The sequence below is a fragment of the Sitophilus oryzae genome, unplaced genomic scaffold, assembly GCF_002938485.1.
Source record: "Sitophilus oryzae breed Bouriz unplaced genomic scaffold, Soryzae_2.0 scaffold_637_pilon_pilon, whole genome shotgun sequence".
Taxonomy (NCBI): domain Eukaryota; kingdom Metazoa; phylum Arthropoda; class Insecta; order Coleoptera; family Curculionidae; genus Sitophilus; species Sitophilus oryzae.
This window is the reverse complement of record NW_022147237.1, coordinates 2,260,871-2,287,346: the sequence shown is the minus strand read 5'-3', so window position 1 is coordinate 2,287,346 and position 26,476 is coordinate 2,260,871. Positions and strand designations below refer to the sequence as shown.

Below are 26,476 nucleotides of genomic sequence, written 5' to 3'. Positions count from 1 at the left end.
ATTTGCTCATTTTAATATCTCTTGTATTATTTTTAGTAGACTATAAATATTTCTCCACTTTTAGCAGCCTTAATATCTGCTTTATTCTATTTTGTATTTCTCTACATTGTAAACTATAAATTTATCACAGCCCGCCAATGAATTTTGATAATAAACGATAACAAAGGACGGTCTACTTAAAATCAAAACCGCTTCTTTCCACAGAACATTTGTACAGAATCGTTCCGTAGGTTAAGATTTTAGCTTTTTTTTCCGTCTTGGAGATATTTTGAAGGCGTGGGAAGTGAAAATTTGTGCTATCTAATTCATTATATCTTGTTTAAATAACAGAGACGTGTTTGAAAAGTGATCAACAGTGCTTATTTATGTGATCGTTTTAATGTAAAGGAAGTATTTTCTTTAATATTATGTTGAAGTTTAAAGGTAAGGAAAAAATATCGTTTTAATTAAGTAGTTTAAGATATTTTAAAATTATTTTACTTCCATGTGTTCCTATTTATCTATTTGTAGTTGTTTATTCTTTTAAAATTTGCTTTAAAATTTTCCTAATGAATAAGCCGTGTTATTTGGAAGTTTTGCTAGCAAATTCTGTTTTACAACATAAGTACCTATTTTATTATACTAAACAAATACTGAAATGTACTTCAAGGGTTTTCAAATTTCTATATAGCTCCAGATTACCCCTTTGAGAAGAGAAGTCACACACCTTGTATATATACAAATAATAGTCTACAAAAAACTATCATAGTGTTTAGAGTTAAACTAACGGATGTTTTGTTATAAATTTCAGTACGTTTTAGTTTTTACTAGCAATTTTGGTTGTCAAGTTTAGTTCAAAGAAATTATACATATTGCCTAATTTGTTTTTATTATAACTTGTAGGAAAAACTAATTTCTAATAAATAATTTGAGAGAAAATAAAAATTAAAAATTAATGAAAAAAAAAGGGAAATTGGCATATATAAAAATTAAAGAACTCAAACAAAATAATAACAAATACTCTAATAATTAAAAAAAACTAGACTAAGAAGAATTTTATTTAATCGGTATTTGTTTAATATATCCATCCTTTATTTAATAAAGATTTCTGTTTTTACTTTATAAAGTATTTCTTGTAATCTCGTGCTTTTTGACGATAATTTCCAGCTCATTTTAAAACAATTACCGAGTACACTGAACTGATTGCGATATCAACATTTGTCTTATTCACAACAATCATTATTATTATAACTATTTACCGGATGAATAATATTAACTGGACAGTATTAAACAAAATTTAGTACATCGATCGATTTGATAAGGTAGTCAGGTGGTTCAGTTATCGATATCAGAAATCAAACTACTATGTATTGAGATTTGAAAAGCTGATCTACTTTATTTAAGTGGTTTATTTTAATAAGCGTCTATAATCCACGTGCTTACGATAAGTTTAAAAAAATGTAATTCTTTAACAAAACATTGAAATAAATGGGTATCTAAAAATGTAGCAATGAAACGATCTGTTTCTCTAATAAATAATGTTTATTTTGTCTTTGTGACAGATAATTTTGATTAATTGAAACTATTATTCATAAATGTATTAAACAAAATAGATTTATTAAAAGGATATGAATGAATTTTAAAAAATCAAATAAATGTTTTTTTATATTACCAATAAGCCATATAGTTGTTTAAATGAATTTTATTTTTATTTACGTATTATGTTATTTATGTTTTATGTTTGTTTTTGAAATATTCATATTAGAAACCACGTGAATAATGCCAGGGGCAGTTGGTGTACACATGCGAAATATATCGTTAAAAATAATTTTAAAATGCCATCTTTTGTTATCCAATATACATCTATGAATTGTCAGTGGTCTTCATTGTGGCAATAATTGTTTAATTGAAAATGATGCTGTGAAGTTAACGATTTTTTCTTGTGGTTTGAGTCTACCTAGATTAAAAACTGTTATGGAGAATATAACTTTTTGACTAAAATACAGTTTTATAAATTTCTTTGTTATATTTTTTATGGAGGGAACATACTTACAGTATGTGAAGTGGCTGAATATTGTTTTTTTAGAAATCTACAAGAATTTTCTTATGCAAATATACACCAGGAAAAAATCGAAATAAGAAAAATAAATATACAAGCAGAATAACAACCCTCTAACCAAATAAAATATTTCTTATTGTCTATTATTATTGGGGGTGTATTGGATATAATAAAAACAAAAAACAGATATTTATTATTAGTCTGTGCCTATAGATATATTTCAATAAAATAACTATTCACTTCACCATTTGTCAAGAAAATAACCGACCAGAATATTTAGATCAAAATGTTTTTAGAGCCCAGATTTTTTATATTTTAAAAATGTTTTAGATGTATTTTGTTCTGCGGTAAATTTTACAAGGGTTACTGGCTAGTTTAATTACTTATTTTGCAACTAAAATTAATTGGTTTTAAAAAATGTTGACTCCAAAAGGAGGAAAATAATTTTAAAAGAAAGTGAGAGTGACAAATATGTTACAGATCTCATATTTGTACTGATATCCTTTTGATATATAACATTAGTCGTTTACTGAAAAATTATTAGACATGTTTGATACATGATCATACTCCTCTAAACAGTAGGTACCTATGTGTGAACGACTCTAGTAATCAAAGGGTGAGGCTATATCATAAAAGTATATCATATTTTTTATGATATACGCTGTAGTAGATCATAAAATAATATAATATATAATACAAACTCTAAAGACGTATTTTACTCGCTACATACAGGGTGGCGCATATCATTCGCCTCTGTTGATTATACGAAAACGGAAAGATACAGAAAGAAAATATTTTATCCGTATATGTGGGGAGGTAATGTGCACAATTTAAAATTATTTTGAAATATACAGGGTGTTTCAGAACTACGATCCATACCAAAGTTATATTTATTCTTATGGAGTACCCGGTATTTTATTTATTACATACATATTTACATTTTTGCATTCTTGGGCGTAAAAAAAGGCATTTATTATAAGGGTTAAATATGTTTAAAATCATTTGTTTTTTAGATATTTAAAGTTATTTAAATATGCATGCTACAATACAATATATTATCAACACCTGTACAGGGTGGGTCAAATTCGACGCTTTTAAATGGAAACATCATTTTCTATAGGAGATAGACGAAAAATAATATCGGTGTCTGGAGCTCAATTTTCATCAAAAACATGATGGTGAAAACCGCACATCAATATCTGTTACCGTTTCGGAGTTACGGGGTGTTTTTCAAAAATGTGCATTTTTAACAAATCGCTGTAACTTTTTTGCTAATGAAAATTTTGGTAAACATTTCCAAAGCACCTTTTTACGTAGAATTTAATGGTTTAAGTATATTTTTTTTTAAATTAATATTTTAAGAGTTATCAACAAAAAAATTGATTTTTTATTTGGGACACCCTCTATATTTTTAATTAACTGAAAAGAATTTAAAATTACCTTTCCAAAAATATAGCACAATTGATATTTTTTTATAATCCCCTTCGAAATACAGAATTTTTAAAAGTTCGCCTCTTTGAACTAGTAGGCTTTGGACCCCTTATTGATGATATGCCCTTAATGGAACTCGAAAACATATTTTCCAGCAAGACGACGCACCGGCTCTGAACGCTGAAGTTATCAGCAAATTTTTGCAGCCAATTTCAAGAATAATAATTGTATAGCTAACCAAGATCCCAGCCGTTGGCCGTCGAGGCCGCCTGACTTAGTGCCCATGGATCTAATCCTATCGATATATTTGCGGAAGAATAAAGGTTCCTTATTCTTCCGTATAATCTAGACAAGAATTAGAAATACTTAGCAGTTATGGGAGGGTACCTTTCACCCCCACTGAGTTAATGAATTTCGCGATGAATGTTCAAAAACGGTCCCGTCTGTCCATAACAGAAGACAGTCGATATGTCGAACACTTGTAGCAAAATCTCATGTCTTGGTTTGCTATTTATTTGTATTGTTATTAGATATAGTTTAAATGTGTTGATGTTGGTTAAATATATTTTAAATTGTTATAAAATTCTGCATCTCTCATAGCAAATATTATTTTCATTTTAATTGATGCCCACAGCTACATTTTTTTTTGCATTACAGCGGGTGCCGTTCATAGCCTACTTATTTAAAGCCGACGAATTTTTGTATACTCTATATCTCTAAGAGAAATCGAACAAAATATCAAGTGTGTTATATTTTTGGAAAGGTAATTTTAAATTCTTTTCAATAAATTAAATATATACAGGGTGTCCCATATAAAAAATCAAATTTTTTGTTGATAATTCTTAAATTATTAATTTTAAAAAAATTATACTTAAACCATTAAATTTTAGGTAAAAAGGTGCTTTGGAAATGTTTTCATAAAAATACAAAATTTTCCATAGAAAACAAGTTACAGCGATTTGTTAAAAATGCATATTTTTGAAAAACACCCCGTAACTCCGAAACGGTAACAGATATCGATATGCGGTTTTCACCATCATATTTTTGACAAAAATTGAGCTCCAGACACCGATATTAGTTTTTGTCTATCTCCTATAGAAAAGGGTGTTTCCATTTAAAAGCGTCGAATTTGACCCACCCTGTACATTACTTTTCTTGTGCTGAGTTTAAAGGTAGAGAAATAAACTTTCCTGAAAAATTTTATTGCTTCTTTAAATTTATACAGCTTATACAGATTAATTGACTCTTATAAAAAATCCATATATCTACAAGTCGTCCTAAAATTAATCAAAGAACTATTACTTCGTTTTTCTTGATAAAATAGTAAGTTCTATTTAATAAATGATATTTATTCATACTATTGTAGAAAAAATAAAAGTTAACTGCTATAAATTTTAAGTAAAGTCCATAAACTAATTTCGATTTTGAAAATAGTTACTGTCACTAGAAACTTGCCATGGCAATACCAGCCCTCTTGGTTGCCATTTTATTGAAAAAATGCTGTTTATTCAAAATCTGAGCTAGATAGGTATATCGGCATCCCTACTATAGTTTAAAAGAGCATTTAAATCTGCTTCGATTTATTTTAAAAAAATACAGAGTATTGCATTTGAATTAACCAAGTTTTTATGTAAAATAAATACATATTTAAAATAGACCAGCAATATTTGATAGTCCTGCATAAGTTAAATAATGAATTCAAATTTTTCAGTAAGTTTATTTCTCTGGCTTAAAAGTCAGCACAAGAATTAATTCTGAAATATAATGTACGTATAATGTAATGTATAATGTGTGTAAAAAACAATGTTTTTTTTTATTATAGCATGTATATGTATATTTAAATATCTTTAAATATCTCAAAAACCAAAACTTGTAAACATATTTAATCCTTATAATAAATGCCTTATTTTATGTCCAGAGACATATATATATGTCCAATTCTATAAAAGATCTAACTTTGGTATAGATCTTAGTTCTGATATACCCTATACATTTCGAAATAATTTTAAATTATGCATATTGCCTTCTCACATATACTCATAAAATATTTTGTTTCTACATCTTTCTGTTTTTGTATATTCAACCGAGACGAATGAGGTACGCCACCCTGTACAACTTTGGACACATAATTTGTACACTTCTAATTCGAATAGAAAATCAAATAGACATTTTATGTTCTCTTATTCATTCGCTTGATTTTCCAATACGAGTTTATTTATCTTATGCAACTTTGCATTATGGAGAAAATGTAACATACCTATAAGCTACCGTTTTGCGATTACCTACATCCCACATTATTATTTTCCATTGTTCTTAAACAGCCTAGGCTCTACATTAGCGTAGGCCCGTAATGAAATTTAATGGAAGTTAATTTTATTTACACAATTCTGCTTATTGGTCATGTTACTTATCTTTCAGTTCTTTACCGACATGTCCGCTATACATTTAATTTAGCACAGTGTTTTCGTTAAATAGCCAGTATACGCGTATACTAAACGGTTGTTTCGGGTCCTAACTCGGTTTTGCGGTAAATGATAAAATACTGTCGCATTTTCGTGTTCTTGATATTTATGTTTTTGGTTTGAGTTTTTATTTTTTATACTTAATTACAAATAAGAAAACGAAAGTATAAGGTAAGTGTCACAATATTCAAAATATGGACATTGCTTTAAAAAAATTACAGGAATAAAAACCGAAATATTTTTTTTATTTGTTACTAAAATCAAAAAACCTAAGAAAGATACAATTATTACTTACTCATTAATTTTAAGTTATTATAAACGAAGAAACAGTAATATAAATTAGTAATAATTTCCACTTTATTGTGTGACATAAACAAAAAAAAATAATAACCAGTATTTATATTATATCCGTTAATGTAGAAACTTTATGTATTTTTAGTTATTGGGGTTTGATGATGTTAAATTAAATAAACTTCTAGTATTAAATTAATAGTAATATATCTAACAATACAGATATAAGCTTAATATAATAATAAACTTATATAAGTGCAAATATTTTTAGTAATAGTATATTCGGCCATAGAATCACGATTATGAGGTTTTTTACGAAAAAAAAAATTGAAAATTGAAATTTTTTTAAATATTTTTGAAAATGTTTTTAGTTTTTACTTAAAAAACATAATTTTTGGAAAATATGGAAGCATGGGTAGTAGATTAAATTTACAAGAAAGAAAATCCAGAAAAGATCCAGTGGTTTTCAAAATTTAAGCAAAAAACTTTATTTTAAACAATTTTTTTTATTAAATTATAATTTTTAATTTATTTATTTAAAATAAAATAACTCGGTTATTTTGGACTTATTTGAAAAACAGTAAAGAGAAAATATGTTTCTTTTATCGGGTATATTTTCGGGGCTGGTAGATAAAAAAAGATCCAGTAGTTTTCAAAATTTAAGCAAAAAGCTTTATTTTAAACTATTTTTTTTATTAAATTATAATTTTTAATTTATTTATTTAAAATAAAATAACTCGATTATTTTGGACTTATTTAGAGAGAAAATATGTTTCTTTTATCGAGTATATTTTCGAAAATATTTGCACTTATTTAAGACTCACCCTCTATAAGAATGTGCAACTATACTATTACAATATACGAAAATATCTTCGTAAATGCCAAAACCGTGTCTAATCCAATCAATTCAAATCAAACTGTATAAATAAACAGGGTGTTTCAAAAACATGTGCCATCTCTCGTGGGGAGTAGCTATTCAGGGGATTAAAGTCTCTCTTTTTTTCCGATTTCGCCGATTTGTATGAAATCGAGGGTAAAAAAGTTATTATAAGTACGACATAGTTTAATGCTAAAAAGTGTTGACAGATTTACCAGGGACGTGCAGTTGGGTTATCACTGGAATATTTTCCAAAAAAAAACGTGCGCCACTGACTTTTTATCTCTTGTTAGCAAAATTGTGTAGGCCGTTTAATGCTGATTAAAAGATGTCTCTTCATATTTTGTCGATTTCGGTGCCCTTGATGAGATAAACGCAATTTTATTAATTTGCCTTTATTCGAATCTAGTGGCATCTTAAAATTTTCTAATGTTATTAACTGACCAAAGTATTAAAAAAATGAAAAACATGGATGCGGAAATCAGAGGCTGAAATAGATTCAAAACTTTTAAAAAATATTTTTTTTTGTAATTTTCTTAAATACCGTATGTTTTTAGAATTTCCTGTAGGAAGCACTAAACATCAGTGATATACATTTTAATAAAACATAATTATTTTGAACCTTGTAAACATCAAATTTCACACACACGTTAGGTTAATTTTTTTGACAATTATGACAAATGCTTGAAAATTGAATTAGTATGATTTGTATCAGATGAAATGAGATATTTTACTACAGAGTACAGTTTACTATTTCAAGAATATATTCCAGCGATTAGTTTAAAGGTATTTACTAAATTTTGTTATTAGATACGTATGTAAACATAAATTGTAAGTAGTTAAAATGAAGAAGTTGTGTTTAAAAAACTCACAACGTAGTTCAGTCATTGGGGATCAAAAAAGGGGCCTGCTTGGAAAAAAGTCCGGAAGTTTTGAAACTTTGCAGGTTTATAGGTTTTGGGGTCCCTAACTAAAATCCATAAAATGCACATTTCCAGACTTGCCGCCGGCGCCAAGATGGCGCCCAAAAATGGCATTTTGTAAATATCTCGAAAACTATTCATTTTTCGTAAAAATTTGAAGAGAGAAAAATTAAAGAGAATAAAATTTCTTTTCTTGCCTTTAGGTACAAAATCCCTGGAAATTTTACAATTTTGCGTAAAGTATGATATATTATGTATAGTCGATTTTCCGAACTCAAATGTCGATTAGGGTTCACTAAAACTAGTTTTAGTTTAGTTTCTTCAATTTTGTCATAAAACAGTGGCGTATCATTAATTCGTTTAATATAATAATAATTAATTTATGAATAATTAATTGTCGTGCTGGACAGCATTCATTGCGAACTTACCACCAGGTTCAGCATTGCTCTGGTTGTACCAAAGATGCCGAAGAATGGGGTTGGAAAAAACAAAAACAGGCATTACTCCAGTCACAACGTTGACAGATCCAGCTCCAAAATCCCTAATGGGATTTTTATCCTGTAAATGCAAAACCAACAACTGTGGTAAAGCTTGCGGATGCAGAAAAGCAGGATTAAAATGTTCAATGATTTGTGCATACTGTAATGGGAAATCCTGTGACAATATCACTGAAGTGTCACTCGACGAATCCGATGAAGAGGAGTTGGACTTACTTGTAGATATCCCTCTGGCGGCTGAAGATGAAGAGTTGGACGAACTGAGAGACCACCCTGATGAGCCCAGCACAGCAGACACTATCGACTTTACATCAATGAGCCAGGTCCGTCGGGCTTGTGCAGATAAGTTAAAGTTTTTAATTTACCTAGTGGAATAGGCCTCCGGGGAGACCACGTTAAAATAAACGCGCCATATACTTTACCTCTTGGGGGGTATGGAAACAGGTACACATTTTTGATAATTAACATTAATTATTCATAAATTAATGAGCGAATTAATGATACGCCACGGTTTTATTACACAATTGAAGAAACTAAACTAAAACTTGTTTTAGTGAACCCTTATCGACATTTGATTTCGGAAAATCGACTATACATAATATACTTATCATATTTTACGCATAATTGTAAAATTTCCAGGGATTTTGTGCCTAAACGGTTGACTTTAGCGAAAATTTTCATAGAAACTTTTTTTATAGGAAATTTTATTTTCTTTAATTTTGCTCTCCTCAAATTTTTGCGAAAAACGCATAGTTTTCGAGATATTTACAAAATACCGATTTTGGGCGCCATCTTGGCAAGATGGCGGTGCCGGCGGCAAGTCTGGAAATGTGCATTTTATGGATTTTAGTTAGGGGCCCCAAAACCTATAAACCTGCGAAGTTGCAAAACTTCCGGACTTTTTTCCAAGCAAAAATCTCCAATGACTGAACTAAACAAGCAAATTAATATATCACAAAAATGCAAAATACATCAACCAAATCGTAATATGACTATCTACAAAATAGGAAAAGGACATGGTTAATTACTTTTGAAGAAACAAAATCTCCATCATTAGATTAGAGAAAGAAAATAGAAAGAACAATCACTTATTCATAAATTATTCTAAAATGTCTTTACAAATGTTCACAAATAATTTAACCGAATTTAAATAACTGATGGTCTACGTTGAATTAAAATAAATTATTGTTACGAATTTTGAGGGTTTTTAATTTAAACACACGATAAAAGCACTGATTTCTTGCATGACTAAACCTATAATACTACCCTAGACTACTTAATAATATCTATTACATCACAAAAAGATTTTACAATTTATTAATAATTCCAAATTGTATTTTCCCGCTTTGATCGATACTTATATACCTACTGAAAATATTTTAAAATTAGTGTTATCAGTTTTTTTTAATACCCATATTTACGACGACTATAGCGCCATCTCCCTATACTCTTCATCATTACTAAATATTTTATTCTTGTAGGAATATGCCGTTTAGCCGAGAGTAACTCCAGAACATTATGTCATTATTGCAAAAACCTTGATCATAATCCCGTATATGAAACCTGAAATTATCTTACAAAAATCTCCTGAATTTTAATTCCCTGAACGGTATTTTATTTGATGAAGCAGAATTTCCCCTATGAAGTATCATTTATTTTATATTAATAATAACACATAATTTAATATTTTGTTGCAGAACTGTTTAAATCTTCAGTGGTCCCCGCCAGCCACGCATGGAAGAACAGGCGCAGCTCCATAACGGCCCCAGGCAGCCCCACCGCACAGCTACACGTATGAAACGGCCCCTGACAGCGCTCCCCCTAGCGTCGTTGCGTCGCCAGTTCACCAGAGACCTTTTGGAATGGCCCAAACTATGGACACTCACGGCCCATCAGCCGGCCCAAACGATAACGAAATAAGTGACAAGTCGCGCCGCGATATCACCCTCCCTTGCACCGACAGCAGCAATTGTAACGGCAACGCCGCGTGTCGCGATAGTAATAGATCTAGCCTAAGTAACGATAGCGCTAAGAAATCTTCGACGTCGTCATCGTCCAAAAATGGGAAACAGAATAAGGGAAAGAAGTATGACCTGGAGTTGTATCTTAACGAGAAGAACTCTGAGAATGAGTCGAAGGTTGAGGTAAACCCGCTTTTCGAATCGGGAGAGAAAGAACGGCTTTTAAACCGAACCATCAGCATGGCAGCGGACGACAAACCAGTATTACACGTGCAGTTTAACCATAAAGATAGCGATTCGTCAATTATTAAGCAAGAACCCCCATCGACTCCATCATCGGACGATGATGAATCTAGTTCGTCATCCTCCAGCTCATCATCTAGCGAATCTCTGGAGATCTCCGAGGCCAGACCGCCAGACGGAGGCTGGGGATGGGTGGTCGTCATAGCCTCCTTCGTAGTTAATCTGATCGCCGACGGTATAACGTTCAGTTTCGGCGTCATATTCGTAGAGTTCTTAAATTACTTCGGGGAAAATCGCGGAACTACAGCCTGGGTGGGAGGCTTGTTCATGGCCATGCCGTTGCTTTCTGGCCCGGTAGCTAGTTTTCTCACCGACAGATACGGTTGTAGAAAAGTAACCATTTTCGGTGCTCTCTTAGCCTCGGTAGGGTTTATTATTAGCTCCCAAGCCAACAGCATGATGGTCCTGTGTATAACCTTCGGGGTATTAGCTGGATTCGGGCTTAGCTTGTGTTACGTAGCTTCCGTAGTCATCGTAGCTTATTACTTCGATAAGAAGAGATCGTTTGCCACCGGATTAGCCGTATGCGGTAGCGGAATAGGTACATTCATATTCGCCCCGTTGATCCAACTCCTTCTCGATGAGTACGGATGGAGAGGAACAACTTTAATCCTTGCAGGGCTCTTCCTGAACATGGTGGTGTGCGGAGCCTTAATGCGGGACCTCCCTTGGACCTCGGAGAAACAGAAATCGTTAGCGAAAGAGCGAAAAAAGAACAGGAAGTTGAAGAGGAAGAAACATCCTAAGTCGGCCGATTCCTTCTCTGTTAGTACTGGTACATGTACTGCCAGCGTTTTACAACCAATCGTTGAAACCAACGAAGACCCAGAGTTCGATCACGAGAAGAGCAGGTTGTATAGTTCGTTAGTTCATTTGCCGACGTACATCAGAGATGGAGAAAAGATCCCTGTGGAAGTTTTGGAGTTATTGGCCAGCAACAAAAACATTTATAACATTCTTTTAGCTAACTATCCGAATCTTTTAGTACCATCGAGGAGTTTCAGCGATTCAGGTCGCTTAAATGAAGCTAGTCTGACTTCGAAGCATGCCAATACTACGACGCAGTTGTCACCTCCGGCGCTTCTATGCAAGGAAGATACCTGGTGGTTGAAAGGAAACCCTACATCTCCAACGTCGCCTACCCAGAAACCTATGGCATCCAAGAAATTCCCTGCTGCTTTCTTAAAGGACCTACGAATCCACAGATTGTCGGTTACTTATAGAGGTGCCATGCTAAATTTAAAAAGGTACCGTTTAAGGGCCAGTTCCTGCCCGGACATCTACAGAAACTCGATGACCACGATTGCTCAAGAAAAGGTTCAGTGGTACGCCGGACTGTGGGACTTTTGGGATTTGCTGGTGGATATGTTCGATTTCTCCCATTTTGCCGACTCCAAGTACCTGGTGTTTGCCTTATCGAATTTTCTTCTTTACACCTGGTACGACGTGCCGTACGTTTATTTGACCGACAACGCCAACCAGCTGGGATACTCTGAGAAGGACGCATCTATACTCATTTCTATTATTGGAATTATTAATATGGTTGGTGAGGTAAGTTACAGTAAAGAATAAGAAATGTTATTTATTTAATCAGCTATTTTTTAAGTCATTAGTAACAAATACCGTATGATCGAAAAAAAGCGGCATTCAGTTGGCTTGGAAATTGTGATCGATGGCATTCCCCATATAATTTTACATAAAGAATGACGCTGTTTTCTTTTCGATCATATACAGGGTGTCCCAGAAATAAGTGCAAGTATTTTAACTGGTAGTATAGTTCAGCCCCAGAAACACGCCTATGAGTTTTTTTTCGCGAAAAAAAAAAATAAAAATTCGAAATTTTTTGAAAAATGTTTGGAATTTTTTTTAGTTTTTAGTTAAAAAACATAAGTTCTTGATAATATGGCGACATAGGTATTAGATTAAATTTACAAGAAAGAAAATCTAGAAAAGATCCAGTGGTTCTCAAAATTTTAGCAAAAAATAATATTTTTTAAATGTTCAAATGTAAAATAAGTAAAATAACACCCTTATTTTGGACGAACTTATTATTTCTTGTATATTTAATTTATGAAAAACGATAAAGAGAAAATATGTCTCTTTTAGCGAGATATACCACCCTTTAAAATACTTGCATTTATTTCTGGAACACCCTGTATTATACAGGGTCCAACAATACTGTGTCGGGCACTTAGCTCTTAGAATAAAAAAAACTAAGTTAAAGTTGTGGTCATTATTTAATTAGTTAAACATTCCCAAAGGAATGTTAATTAGGGAACCTTAATAAGACTACCATCACAATATTTAATCAATCGAAGTGTAAACAAACTCATTACCAAGTCCATCGATACTGAAATTACTTTGTTTGCAAAATTACTCAGATCAAATTGATTTTCCACTTTGGCTAAATTAGCTTATATCCAATAAATCGAAAGTTTAGGTAAGGGAAGTTTTTGCCACTAACAATAATGAAACTACTAATAATATACATTTATTTTACTTTATCTACTAGCAAAGAGTAAAACCTCAAATTACAGTCCACCTTTTGGTTGAATAATTCTTGTTGGAAAATGTTTGAAAGCCATTAGCAGGATAGAATGAAAAGGGACCCTTAACAAAAGTTTTCAAAGTCAGGAGCAGCAAACATTAGCTAAAATGATAGATGGTATTTTACTGCGGTACACAACATACAAAAAAAAACGAGTCTATACAATTTTTATTTTATATCATTTATATCTTTAAAAAAATTCTCTCAACGCGAGTCTTAAATGTTTATATTAGCTTCATTAATTATTCCTTTCTTTCCTTTCTCAGCGGTTTTTTAAAAAGTATTTAAGATTTTTAGTTAGAAACTTTTTAATGAAAAACTAACTTTTTCTGTTTAATTAAACCGTTGAAACTTTTATCTAGGGAGGATTTTTTCTTTTTTATAATTAATCTTGTTTTAAAAGGTCAAAAAAAGAAACAAAATACAGAAAAGTTCTTTTCTATAAAAACTTCTATAAATTGTCTGAAATTGAAGCATGCGGTATAAAATTAATGTAATTTGGTGGTCAACAATTGAACAAATTAACTTTGACCTAAAGTTTTGATAGTTAATATTTTTTTAATTATAGAAATATCCTAAAAAGTACTTCGGTATATTATAGTAAACTTTAATAACTAAAGCTTCATTTAGAACGGCGAAATTAGTGGAATAAATTAGTGGTTGGATCCAAGGACTGTAAATATTCTAAAGGACTGTTCGATCGCGTCAAATCGCCGCTGTCGTAGTCGCCGTCGAATGCTACGTCACGCGCTGACCAGCGCTCCACAGTGCGGCGGATGGTTATTCTAGCGGGACAAGACAAATCAAGAGCAATGTTTGGGACTTAAAATCTAAGAACGTAGCAAATGGTCTAATATATTGTAACTATATGGTTAAATTTATTTATTTATTAACAACTTAATTTATTAATAAATAAATACAAGATAATAAAACTATGATATTATTCGTACATGACACACAAAAACCGTATTGTAAACTATTGCCAAATACATAAAATTATGATATCAGGTGAAATACTTACAAAAAACTCTTTAGCAGTTATTTTTTAATTACTTTGTAATCTTGTGACACCCTCTATATTTTATTTTAAAAAATTATATTTTATTTTAAAAATATTAATATTTATTAATATTTTTAATTTTAATTTTAACACTCGGTAATTGTAAATTCATATATAGTAAGTATCTAAGACAATTTTTTTAATATAGTAAGTATCTAAGACAACTCAGTGCCTTTTGATGGAGTTCTTTTGTTTTTATACTATCCGATTGAAATGAAACATTTTTTTTTACATCATTCAATATATCGATATTTGAAAAAAAGTGAAAGTTTGATATCTGCAGAACAAAGGCACGAAGGATTTTAACAAATAATATACGTCCAGTAGAAAAGTACATACCTTTGGCAATCTTCAACATAATATGTCTTTGGAATAAAATATATAAGCACTTGTAAATATTTTGTTTTCGTATGATCTCTGCCTTGCTGAGCAGAAAATGACCAAATTTGGTTGATAAAAATGTATCGAAATACAAAGAATATTCATGCATTTTTATACCAATTGGAATGTCTACTATTTATTCTTACAGTACACATTTTTTGGCTTATTTCTAACCAAACGTTTTTGCCCCGCTAAATTTATCTTCCAACGCACCATCAACGCACTGTGCGCTCGTCCGTCAAATGCAAAAAAAACTGTCACTGTCTAAAATCTTTAGCGCCAACTTCAACTCGGTCATTAGATGACGTAAAAAAACTGACAGTGCAGGAAGATAGGAATCGAACTATCCTTATCTCTATAGTATCCTTGGGTTGGATCAAGAACAGTTAACCCAGAGAATAGGTACATTAAAGAAATGCTAACTTCATGTTAAAAAATGGAAACAGACGCCACCTGGTGTCGCCTGGCAGTACTAGCTAAATTGAGGGGAATTGGAGGGGCGGGGCTTAAAAGCATTAATTTTTAAAAAATATTTTTATAAGTATCACTGACTTACTGTTTAAAGTTAATAAACATATTTTTATTACTTTAATATAATTTAATGTATTAAAAATATATGTCTTTAACATTACACAGCAAATCAATGATATTATTAAAGACTTATTATCTCGGATAATGCATTTTAAGAACAGCAGTTCCCAGCATCACCTTTTGCAAGCATTCTTTTTAGAGTACTTCCATATTTTGCTTTAAAATAATTAATGAACAAAATCGTGGGCACTTAGTATGCACTTTGTCACAATCCACAACACAAAATGAACGTATTTATACACTCTATAGCTCGAAAAACTTTAAAGACACCTTTTTCACATTTAAAATTGACAAAATAATTAACTCAAAATTTCACAGCTGTATTTTTATAAGTTTACCATATGCAACTAATAATACACACTATCATGACAAGGCCACGAAGGCTTCTTATTCAAAGGAAGGCTTTGACAAGGGCTACAATGACGTCACAACTGTCAGCTGAAGCGCGGGAAGAGGCGAACGTACGTCTTATGAGGATGAGCAATCCTATTAGTTTACCGTTCTTGGGGTTGGATCAACTGAAAAATCCTTATTGACATAAAACTTGTCAAAAATTTATGCTAATTTTAGAAAGATTAAAAAAGAATAGAAGGTATATTACCAAAAAAATAGTATTTCTACAATTTTGTTGGTTGTTTTAAAAAATTACAAATTTTTAAGAAAATTCACTAAAAATATTTGTACTTATTGTGTTCATTATTGTAATTGTGCACTTTATTGTATTACTTACTCACTCTGTATAACTTTACAATTTTCCAGATAATCCTCGGATGGGCCGGTGATCGATCTTGGGCCAACGCCAGCATCATTTACGCCATTTGTATGGGTCTGTGTGGCGGAGTCATAGCCTTGATCCCGTTAATACAAGGTTACACGAGTCTCTGTCTCATATCCGGAGCTTTCGGATTCTTGATAGCCGCCAATTATTCCCTTACTTGTGTGATTCTGGTCGAACTGATTACATTGGATCGATTCACGAACGCCTATGGATTGTTGCTGTTAGTACAGGGATTCGCTAATTTGATTGGACCTCCACTTGCAGGTAAAATATCATGTTTTTTTCTTTAACCCCTTATGTAAACTGTAAAATGTATGGAAGGAGTATAATCACCGCGACCCCCTGATGTTTCTATCCCCTGATGATCCCAATTCTGAACTCTATAATTGGGAGTATTAATTAGGGTTTCCGGTGTTGGAGCTGTTTTACGGAACCGAGAATTTCGGTACTATGCCTCTAAAGAATGCTTTCTGGATTTATCGGTACTAGCGTTGATTGAAGGAATTGAGAAGAGAAGAGAGACGCAACCTAATTGGCAAATTCGTGACAAGGCTGATTTGATTTCCCCTTACGTCTCAAGTGCTGTACGGTGGAGCCCCTACTCGTTCTGCGTCCAATGCATAAAACACATATTTTCTCTAATTCGGCTAGCCAAAGCATACCGATGACGGTGTGTAATTGAATGCGACATATTAAAATGTGTAATATCGGTAATATCTTTGATGAAACTATGTTTGGATGAAAAATCCGCGTTTATGTATTGAAAATTTATTCGTGTTAAACATAGAATAAAGAACAAAAATAAAAATTCTTTTGTAATGAATATTTCGTATGATGGAAAAAAGTCATTTAGATGGCTTGGAAATGACGACTATTTACCATAATATTTTACATACGAAATAATAGCGATCTTCATTTCCAAGCCAACAGCAACTTCCCTAACAAAGGAAGGGATGGTTTTCAAAAGTAAAACCGATAAAAATTGAATTTCAAATGAAGATAATATCAAATTATTAAGTAATCAGTCATGAGAAAATTAACATGTGTACACAAATTAACACAAGCGAAGAAAAAAAATAGGTAACTTAAAATTGACATCAAACAACATAAACCAACTTAACTAAATTTAAAAAAAAACTTGCATTTTTAATTAAAAATGCAAATGCCAAATGAAAACAACATGAAAAAATATAACTAATATATTTAGCAACAGTATATTAAATAATAAAATAACATATTTAAACATCAATAATTGATAATAAGCATAATTTACTTCAAAAGAACTTCAGAAGTAAGAACAGTAAGAGCATCACTATTAAGAAGAGTTTGATTTCGACCGCTAGAAAGTAACAATGGACTTTCGCATGTAACAAAAAATATTTTTCTTTTTTTTGCTGTTTGTTGTTACCGAGTCCCGAAAGTACCGAAAATAAAACGGGAATAAATAATCTCGAGTCCTGGTTCTTTGACGTTTCAAAAGAACCGGGAATTCCCGGTACTTTTGTAGGGAGAATCCAAACCAGTACCACTCAAGTAAATCTCGGAAAAAGTGGGATTGACTTGATGGTTTAAGCGTTCTTTAACGGCCGTATTCATAGTCGATCACCAGCCTCCCGCTGGCGGGAGCTTTCCCGAAATTCTTCGTTCTTATTTCAGAGTCGAGCGCTCTCCGAGTAACAGGTGCGCACATCCGTCATATAGAGTAACCGCTCTCTCGCCGGCGGGCGGTTGGATAAGATTCGATCTCCAGGCGAAGAACACTTGCTTTTCGGGCGGCAACTGGAGCATGTCCTTACCATCTCCGGGCGGTCCGCCAGTTTAGTCTGGTTTATTTCTCTAGTTGAAAGAAGCACCAAGCAAACTGAATTAATTATGGATATTTATAATATTGTGACGATTAACGAGAACGATGACATTCGTATTTTTGAGGCCATTATTCATTACATTTGAGGCATATGAATTCCGTCCGTCTATTTGACCATTTAAATGTTTTATCGTTTTGTTTTTGTTATGTTTATGAATTTTTATTTTTCCTATTGTTTTTACATTTATTACATTAATTCTCTTTGTAATTTACACAAACTGGAAAAAATATACAAAATTCACCAAACATCAGTCATCTACAAAAAACAAAAAATAGAGTCAATTTAAAAATATAAATTACTTCTACTCTGGTCATATTTTCCCTTAAAATAATTTTAAAATCCTTAACAGAGCACCAATAGGTTAAGGTTAAGGTCTATAAAAATTTATAAACGTAATAAAAACGAATCCATAAAACTTTCAAATAAAACCGAACAGACCTATGGAATTCCTAATTATGTAAATTATTAACTTAATATCCTTTTTATTATGACCCAAAAATATACCTAGCCAAAAAAATATGTATATAAAAAATTGTAAATCTTTTTACTATAAGTGAAGGATTACGAAGATATTATTCATTACTTTAAAACGAATTATAACAAAATAATGGACACATCAATAAAATATTTAAATTATTAATATTTAAATATTTAGAGAATGTTAAAGTTCGTATAACCGATTTTGTGTAGAAAAAGGAAGAAAACATGTTCCCTGTTGTTAAAACCCTCCACCCGAAGTGAAATTTTGTTGGCGACGCGCCGTCATTTTCGTCAGCCAGCGGTGCGCTGGCGGCCGAATATGAAAGAGCTTTTTTTCTCTCCCGATATCGAAGCGCTCGCCGGAGAAATCTTCGGCGAGCGCTTCTTTTCGGCGGGCGGCTGGCGCTCGACTATGAATACGGCCGTAAGAGTCTATTACGCTGTACTTTTGGGTTGCCCTCAGGAGTCGGGTAAAGCGGGTGTGTGTCCGAAGGAAATATAAACTGTCCGTCAAATTAAATACCACAGCGATTTAGTTTTGTTAGCATATCTCTTAAGAAAGGTAGAAAAAACACAAGTTAGAGTAGAAATTGATTATCTTTTATTCCAGATGAGTTATCGTAAAAATTCCAAATACGTCCCGAGATATTAGTCTTAGCTATACCGAGAACTTATAATTCTAGTAAAAATAGGAATGTAATGTTGCTGCCATTTTTGGCAAAATGGCAGCAACACAAAAATTACATTCCTTTTTTTCACACCCTGTATATCATAGAAAACTAAATCTCATACAAAATTTAGAAAAATCGGATCAATCTACGAAAAATGATCTTTAATATGCTAAAAAATCAACAAAATCGGTCCATTTTTTTCAAATTTACAACTCGTTGAACATGAGTAAAAAAATCGCTGTGGGATTTAATCTGACGGGCAGTTTATATTATATTTCAGAAATCTGCTTAGCCCGATCCTGTTGTCTTAAGCCACACTCAAAATTCCAAACACACGTGCTTTGATTAACGCTTGATTAAGGTTTGCAGAGCTTCAGCATTTGCCATAAAATAGCGAGCAATTTGTTACAAAACCGTATAAATTATATATCACTGTAATCACAAAACTTCAATGTATTTGTAACGAGATTTTAAATTATGTGTTTATTTTCGAGTAAATTTAGTCCAAACATAAGGAATATTTTGTTGATGTTTGACCATCAAAATCTAAAAAATAAAGAAGTTGTCTAAAAATGTGCTACAATACGGATATAGTATAGTCTGTGAAACGAATAACTTTGAATTTTACAGTTCCTGCGGGCTTTTCTAGTGTTAATTTTATTAGGTTAGCAACTGCCATGCTGTCAACTACCATGCTGACGCAATGCCGTCTCTAATAGAACAGCCTCAGAGCGAGATTTATGACGTCACGCTAGTTAGATGCTACGGATTAGTAAATGTGTTGTAGAATACATGGAAAACATAATTATTCCTCATATTTTTGGTTTGTATTTTAAAAATGATATAGTTTACATGAAATGCACATACTATACAGTTAATAAATATAATATATATACCTATTTATAGTAATAAATACTTTGACAAATCAACTATGAACCATACAAATGCAGCAAATGTTTTACAATATGGCTGAAATCGTACTCCATGGTCAATGTAGATAGTTTTAGAGTTAAGAATAATAATTTTAAAAAATATGTGGTCATCTTTTGACAAGTTTATATTAGTTTATTAATTGCAGTAAACATTATGTGGTGTGTGGTGTGAATATTTTATATGTAATTTTTTAGATTTTATTCGACACTATTTTTTTCATATTACACAACACTGATGAAGGCTATAATGTTAGCCGTAACGTTTTTATTTAGGTTAGGTTAGGTTAGGTTGCTGGGGTTTGGGATCATATTTGATCCCTCACTCGGAGGCCTTGGGCCCATTGCGATACCCCTGTATTGTTTTACCAAACCTTCCTCTCATTCTTTCTTTGCGTTAAAGCACTTCCAGCTCTTTGCAAAGTTCCCGATGTCGCTGATGTTGGCTTCTGCTGCTTCCTCTAGTCCCTCCAAAAAACCTTGCCCTAAAGTTTTAATGCGTCGGTATTCCAGTGCCGGACAGTGGCACAGCAGGTGCTCTATGGTTTCTTCTTCCTCTCCGCATTCTCTGCAGTAGTCGTCGTCGGAAACTTTCCATCTTACGAGGTTTACCCCCGTGGAACAGTTTCCAGTGACGACACCTACAATTATGCGTACTAGGTCCTTTTTATGCTCTAGTAGCTGTTTTGTCTTTTTGCTATCTACCACTGGCCATAGTCTTCGAGCTGTAGCACAGTCCTCACGGTGTTGCCACGTCTCTTGCTGCTTGGCCTTGATGGCAGTTCCTATAGCCTCCTTCAGTGTGTTGATCGTCAAAAGTGGTGGGTCATCTGCCACGGCCTCTCCCCTGGCCCCGTCTTTGGCGAGTCTGTCTGCTTCCTGATTGCCCACCACATTGCTGTGGCCTGGCACCCAGCACAGAGTAGCCCCACCCCGACGCAGCCAGGACAGTGCTTCTCGGCATTCCATCACAGTTTTCGATCTCACTGATTGCATGGTGATGCTTCTTAATGCGGGCAAGCTGTCAGAGTATATCACTATATCCCCTATTGGTCTATCAGCAATTTTCTCTCGTATACAACTAGCCGCTTCCTTTATGGCGTAAACCTCTGCTTGTAGAACATTACAGCCATCCGATAGCCTCAAAGATCGTCGGATGTCTAGTTTCTCTGAGAAGATGCCCACACCTGTGCCCCCTGAATTTGCGGAAGCATCTGTGTAGACTGCTATCTCTTGAGTGTTCATTACTCGGTTGCTTTCCCATTCTTCTCTTGTCGGAATGCGAATTCTTATCTTTTCTCCAAAATCATGTTTGGTGAGCATATAGTCCGTTTTCTGGTCTAGCAGATGTGGACTCGGTTCACCATGATTTTCCCTATCACTGGCAATATCCTCGAGTGACCGTAGTTGGTCTGGTTCCACAGATTGGATTCCCTTAATCTTAGGGCACCCTTAGCGGCCAGATCCTTTACGAGCCAGTCGATTGATTGCAAGTCCAGAATTGCTTCTAGCGCAGCTTGCGCTGTGTTGTTCCTTGCTCCAGTTGTACCTAGAGCTGCTAATCGCTGTACTTTTGTGAGGCTTTTTCTATTAGTCTCTTTAAGTACCGCTTCCCACCATACTAGTGCTCCATAAGTGATGATTGGTCGAACTATAGCAGTGTACATCCAGTGTATAATGTACGGTTGCAGACCCCATCTCTTTCCAAATAGTTTTTTACATGCATAGAATGCATTTATTCCCTTTATCATCCTTTCCTCCGTGTTCCTTTCCTCCGTGTTCCTTTTCCAGGAAAGCTTCGAGTCCAGAATGATTCCTAAATATTTTGTCTCCTTAGCAAGTACAAGTTCCCTTCCAGCTTTGGTAGCGTGAACTTGGGTATCTTGTATTTTCTTGTAAACAGAATGAGCTCGGTTTTGTCTGGGTTGATGCCCAAACCATTCCTTTTTGCCCATTCCGTTAACTTCTTCAGAGCAGATTCCATGATGTCACTGATCGTCTGCAAGTCTTTGCCAACGATCAATATTACCACGTCGTCTGCATATGCCTTTATCCTAATTCCCTTCATTGTCAGAGAGGTCAGGATCGGGTTCATTACAATCAGCCACAGCAGAGGTGATAATACCCCTCCTTGTGGCGTGCCTCTTGTTGCACACTTTTTGGCTGAGCTGTTTCCCATCTCCGATGTGATAGTCCTGTTCTCTAGCATTTCTAACACCCAGTTGATGGTTAATTGCTCTACCTTTAGTTCCTCCATGGCTTTTTTGATCGCCTCTGTCTTTACATTATTGAAAGCACCCTCTATGTCTAAGAAAGCCACTAATGTGTATTCCTTATCCCTGAGGGATTTTTCAATTGTACCTACTACCGAATGCAGAGCACTTTCGACTGACTTACCTTTAAGGTATGCGTGTTGCGCAGCACATTGCTTCTCAATATCTGTAGTCTCCTTAATATGTAGATCTATCAGCCTCTCTAGTGTTTTCAGTAGAAACGATGATAGGCTAATAGGTCTGAAGTCCTTGGGTAAAGAGTGGCTTGGTTTACCCGCCTTAGGTATGAAGACCACTTTTACCTCTCTCCACTTCTTTGGAATATGCCCCAAATATAGGCATTCCCGGAAGATCCTGGTTAGTAGGGTATTGATGCTCCTTGGAGCTTTTTGCAGCATGATTGGTGTTATTTCGTCCACTCCTGCCGACTTGTATGGGCTAAATGAACGAATTGCCCATGCTACCCTCTCCTCTGTGATGGTCCTGCTGATCTTCTCCCTCTTCTCTGCTTCGTCCCCTGATCCATTGTCGTCTCTCGGCTCTTGCCGATCGATTTCGTTTGGTTCAGGGTCCTTGCAGCCAGGGAAGTGGGTCTCCATTAGAAGATTGAGGGTCTCGGCGTTGGATTCAGTCCACGAATCGTCTGGTCTCCTGATGTTGCTTGGTACCATCGGTTCTTTGGACAGTACCTTCCTCAGTCTGGCCGCCTCGTTGGTGTCCCTGATGGACTCACTGAATTCCTTTACCGATACCCATTTAGCCTCTCTTATTTTCTTTTTATATTCGTTGAAACACTTTCTATAAACGTCCCAACTTTCTTCCGTTTTCTCCTTTTGTGCTTTATTGTATAGCTTCTTTATTCCTGTCCTAGTCTGCCGTAACTCCGCGTTCCACCACGGTTTGGTGTTTTTACGGGGTCGGCTAACAGGGCATGAATTTTTAAAAGCTCTAATAAGCACTTCTCCTAATTTCTCAACCGTATTGTCTATATAGTCGCGATTCGATTTCTCCGGCATATGGGTTAGTTCCCCTTCGCTAGAATACCTATTCACGAGTTTTTCATATTTACTCCAGTCCGTCTTTCTAGGATTCCTATAGGGTTTAACAAGCGGGACTTCTCGTTTAATCCTAAAGAGTATTCTCCTATGGTCGGAGAAGGATCTCTCCAGATCAACCCTCCAATCCTCGACTATCAAACCCCGTCCCTCCGTGGTCAAGGTTAGATCTAAAACTTCCTGCCTAATTTTATTTGCAAACGTTGGCACGTTGCCTCTGTTGCATATAGTAAGGTTATTAGAAAGTATAAAATCCATTATTGACTCACCTCTTTCATTGATATCCTTGCTTCCCCATTGGACGTGATGGCCGTTGGCGTCACATCCTATCACCAGCTGTTGGCCCATTCTTCTGGCTTCTCGAACCAGATTTCGGACCGCTTCCGGCGGGGGATTCTCTTCGTCGTATGGCATGTATGCTGAGACCAGTAGAAGTTTGAACCCCTTTTGGTCCTCGCACGTGGCCACGCTCAGATCGTTTGTGCTGTAATGGGATAGCAATGTAAGCTTTAGTGCTCTTCTTGCTACTATACACGCTCTCTTTTTACCTGTAATCTGTGGGTGAAGTAGAATGTATTCTTTTGACCTCAGTCCCTGGATTTTGTCTCTTGCGATCCATGGTTCCTGGACTAAGGCCACGTCCACCTTCTTTTCACTCATGAACAGCATCAAATCCTCCGTCGCGGCCTCACAGTGGTTCAGATTAATCTGAACCACCCGCAGCCCTGGTTGACTTGGTGCCATTCTTGTCGTTAGGAAGCCTCGCCTTTAGAGCCCCGAGACCAAATTTGATGCTTCCTTCCGATTTCCTCAAGCGATCTAGTGATGCCTCGTCAATGGCGATCACTATATCCCTTCCTTTTCCGTTTGGACTGGCGACTGATGAGACTACCCTCCAGTCCTGTGTCCATAGGTTCTTATTTTGTCTCGCCAAGATCTTCATCGTTGTCTCATCCTTCTCCGGTACTGGAGGAGGGATCCATAATGAGATCGTTTTTCTTAGGGGCAGTTGCGATCTGGGAATGACCTCTAGTCGGGCTCCTGGCCAGATGTCGTTGCAGTTGCGGATTACTTGCGTTAGGAAGTCTCGCGACAACCTGTTGCTGCAACCCACAACTTTGACACCTTTCTGCCATCCAGCCCCGTCGAAGATCACTTCCTCGTCGCTGCCTCCCTCCTTTTCGGCGATAGCCATCAGGATCCTCGACTCAACCGCCATCCACCTTTCGGGCGTCATTTTGCCATCTAGATCAGCTCGATCAATGACAGCGACCTGACATTCGTCCGGCGAATCGAAGCTAGTCGAGGGTTTAGCCCTTTTTGCTACGTTTCCTTCTCCCTCGCCAGACCGACCCCTTTTAACCGGTATCTTTTCAGATTTTGGTTTTTTGGGGTCTGCTGACTTTGGAGATTCCACAATAGCGTCGGACCTCTGAAGCCTTCTCACCGATTTGGAGGACGGCTTCTCCCCTTCCTCAGGAATCACCTCCATTTTCTTTGACTGTTGGTCAGCCTCGAATTTGGAGATTTTTCTCTCGTTGAGCTTGATGAGGTTTCTTTCCCGTTCGGTCAAGTCTTCCTTCTTCTTCAAGCTCATCTTTTTCAAAAAAGTCTGAGCGTTCCGGTAGACTTTTTTGGCCTTTTGGAACGCCGTTAGACTTTTCCTCTTGATGCTTTTCCCTTGGCCTGCGTCGGCTTCCGGATTGAGCAGCCCCTCCTCGGAGTCGGAGTCTATGGAGAGATCATCATCGGTTGTCCCTCCGATCTCCATATTCTCCAGTCGAGAGGAGATACTCCCGGCGCCTTTGCTGCCTTGGGTAGCATTCTCCTGTGCACTTGTGGCTTGGGAAGATCCAGCAGCCAAGTGTACCACTGCTGGATCACTGTCGTCGTGTGAAAATGAGCCCCCCCCAGAATCCGAATGGGGCTCGGCCACCTCAGTGGAGGTGGGAGGATTTCCCAAAGTTGGGCTACCTCCTGGGGTAAAATGTTCCTTTTCACACCCTTCCATATCGCCGGTTTGGTTGAGATGTTGTTGCACTCAGCTGCTCGAGTTCGGATCGCATGCCGCGAGCTCGATGATGATGCAGTATGAGCTCTATTACCCAGCAGGCCATCTCTCCTACCCGCTGGGCACCATTGCTGCCGTTAGCCTACTGAGACGCGTCTATGTGCAATGACGCCATTCAGCGTTTCCCATTCCACGCGAACGAGGACGCCGGCAGTTGGAATTTGTGGAACACGTTTTTATTTAAACCAAATAAGAATAATGAAAAACCAAATGAAAACTTAATCAGCGTTTTTCCCGAACCTAAATCCCGAGAAAATCAAAAGTTTTAGAATAATTTTACATATAAAATGACAGTGATCTTTATTTCATAGCCATCGCTGACGCTTTTTTTATATGATATTGTATTATTTGCAAATATAATTTTTCTAACATTGATACTTCCAAAATATACATATAAATTTTATGAATGCAAATAATAATACATCACTATTAGTAGATATTGAATGTTTTTGTTAAATTAGATCGATTTTTCAAACCCCAAAATTTAAAATATATTTTACATTTTACCCATTATCTTATGTACCTATTCATTATTTGTATATTGTAAAACATTTGCTGCATTTGTATGGTTCATAGTTTATTTGCAAAACTATTTATTACTATAAATAGGTATATATTATATTGTATTTATTAACTGTATATTATGTATATTTCATGTAAACTATATCATTTTTAAAATACAAACCAAAAAAAGGAGGAATAATTATGTTTTCCATGTATTCTACAACATATTTATTCATCCGTAGTATCTAACAAGCGTGACGTCATAAATCTCGCTCCGAGGCTGTTCTATTAGAGACGGCATTGGTCTGATATTGAGAAATGTCAAAAGCTGATGACATTTTACTTTTCGCAAATATGACATTTCGTGTTGATTTTTGCAAGAAGAGGAAGGATTGTCACTTGTTTTATTATTTTCCTTTTCTATTTCACGAAAGTAAAAAGAGTTACCTATCTGATTCGTTCAGGTACTCATTTTAAAGAATATCAG

The 26,476-nt window shown here is 34.9% G+C and overlaps 1 protein-coding gene across 5 annotated transcripts in view; it reads left to right on the top strand.

The window, feature by feature from the left end:
* The window catches only part of LOC115887756, a 32,712-nt gene that overhangs the window by 4,395 nt on the left and 1,841 nt on the right, over nucleotides 1–26,476 (top strand). Inside the window, exons 1-4 of one of the 5 annotated variants that reach the window (XM_030907246.1) lie at nucleotides 7,788–7,885; nucleotides 10,001–10,128; nucleotides 10,217–12,334; nucleotides 16,123–16,405. In XM_030907246.1, the coding sequence (XP_030763106.1) occupies nucleotides 10,382–12,334; nucleotides 16,123–16,405 (2,236 nt within the window). In that variant the 5' untranslated portion in view covers nucleotides 7,788–7,885; nucleotides 10,001–10,128; nucleotides 10,217–10,381. Of the gene's footprint in view, nucleotides 1–192; nucleotides 424–5,970; nucleotides 6,103–7,787; nucleotides 7,886–10,000; nucleotides 10,165–10,216; nucleotides 12,335–16,122; nucleotides 16,406–26,476 lie in introns of those variants that run through there. The other 4 variants (XM_030907245.1, XM_030907243.1, XM_030907248.1 and 1 more) reach the window with 4 other exon arrangements.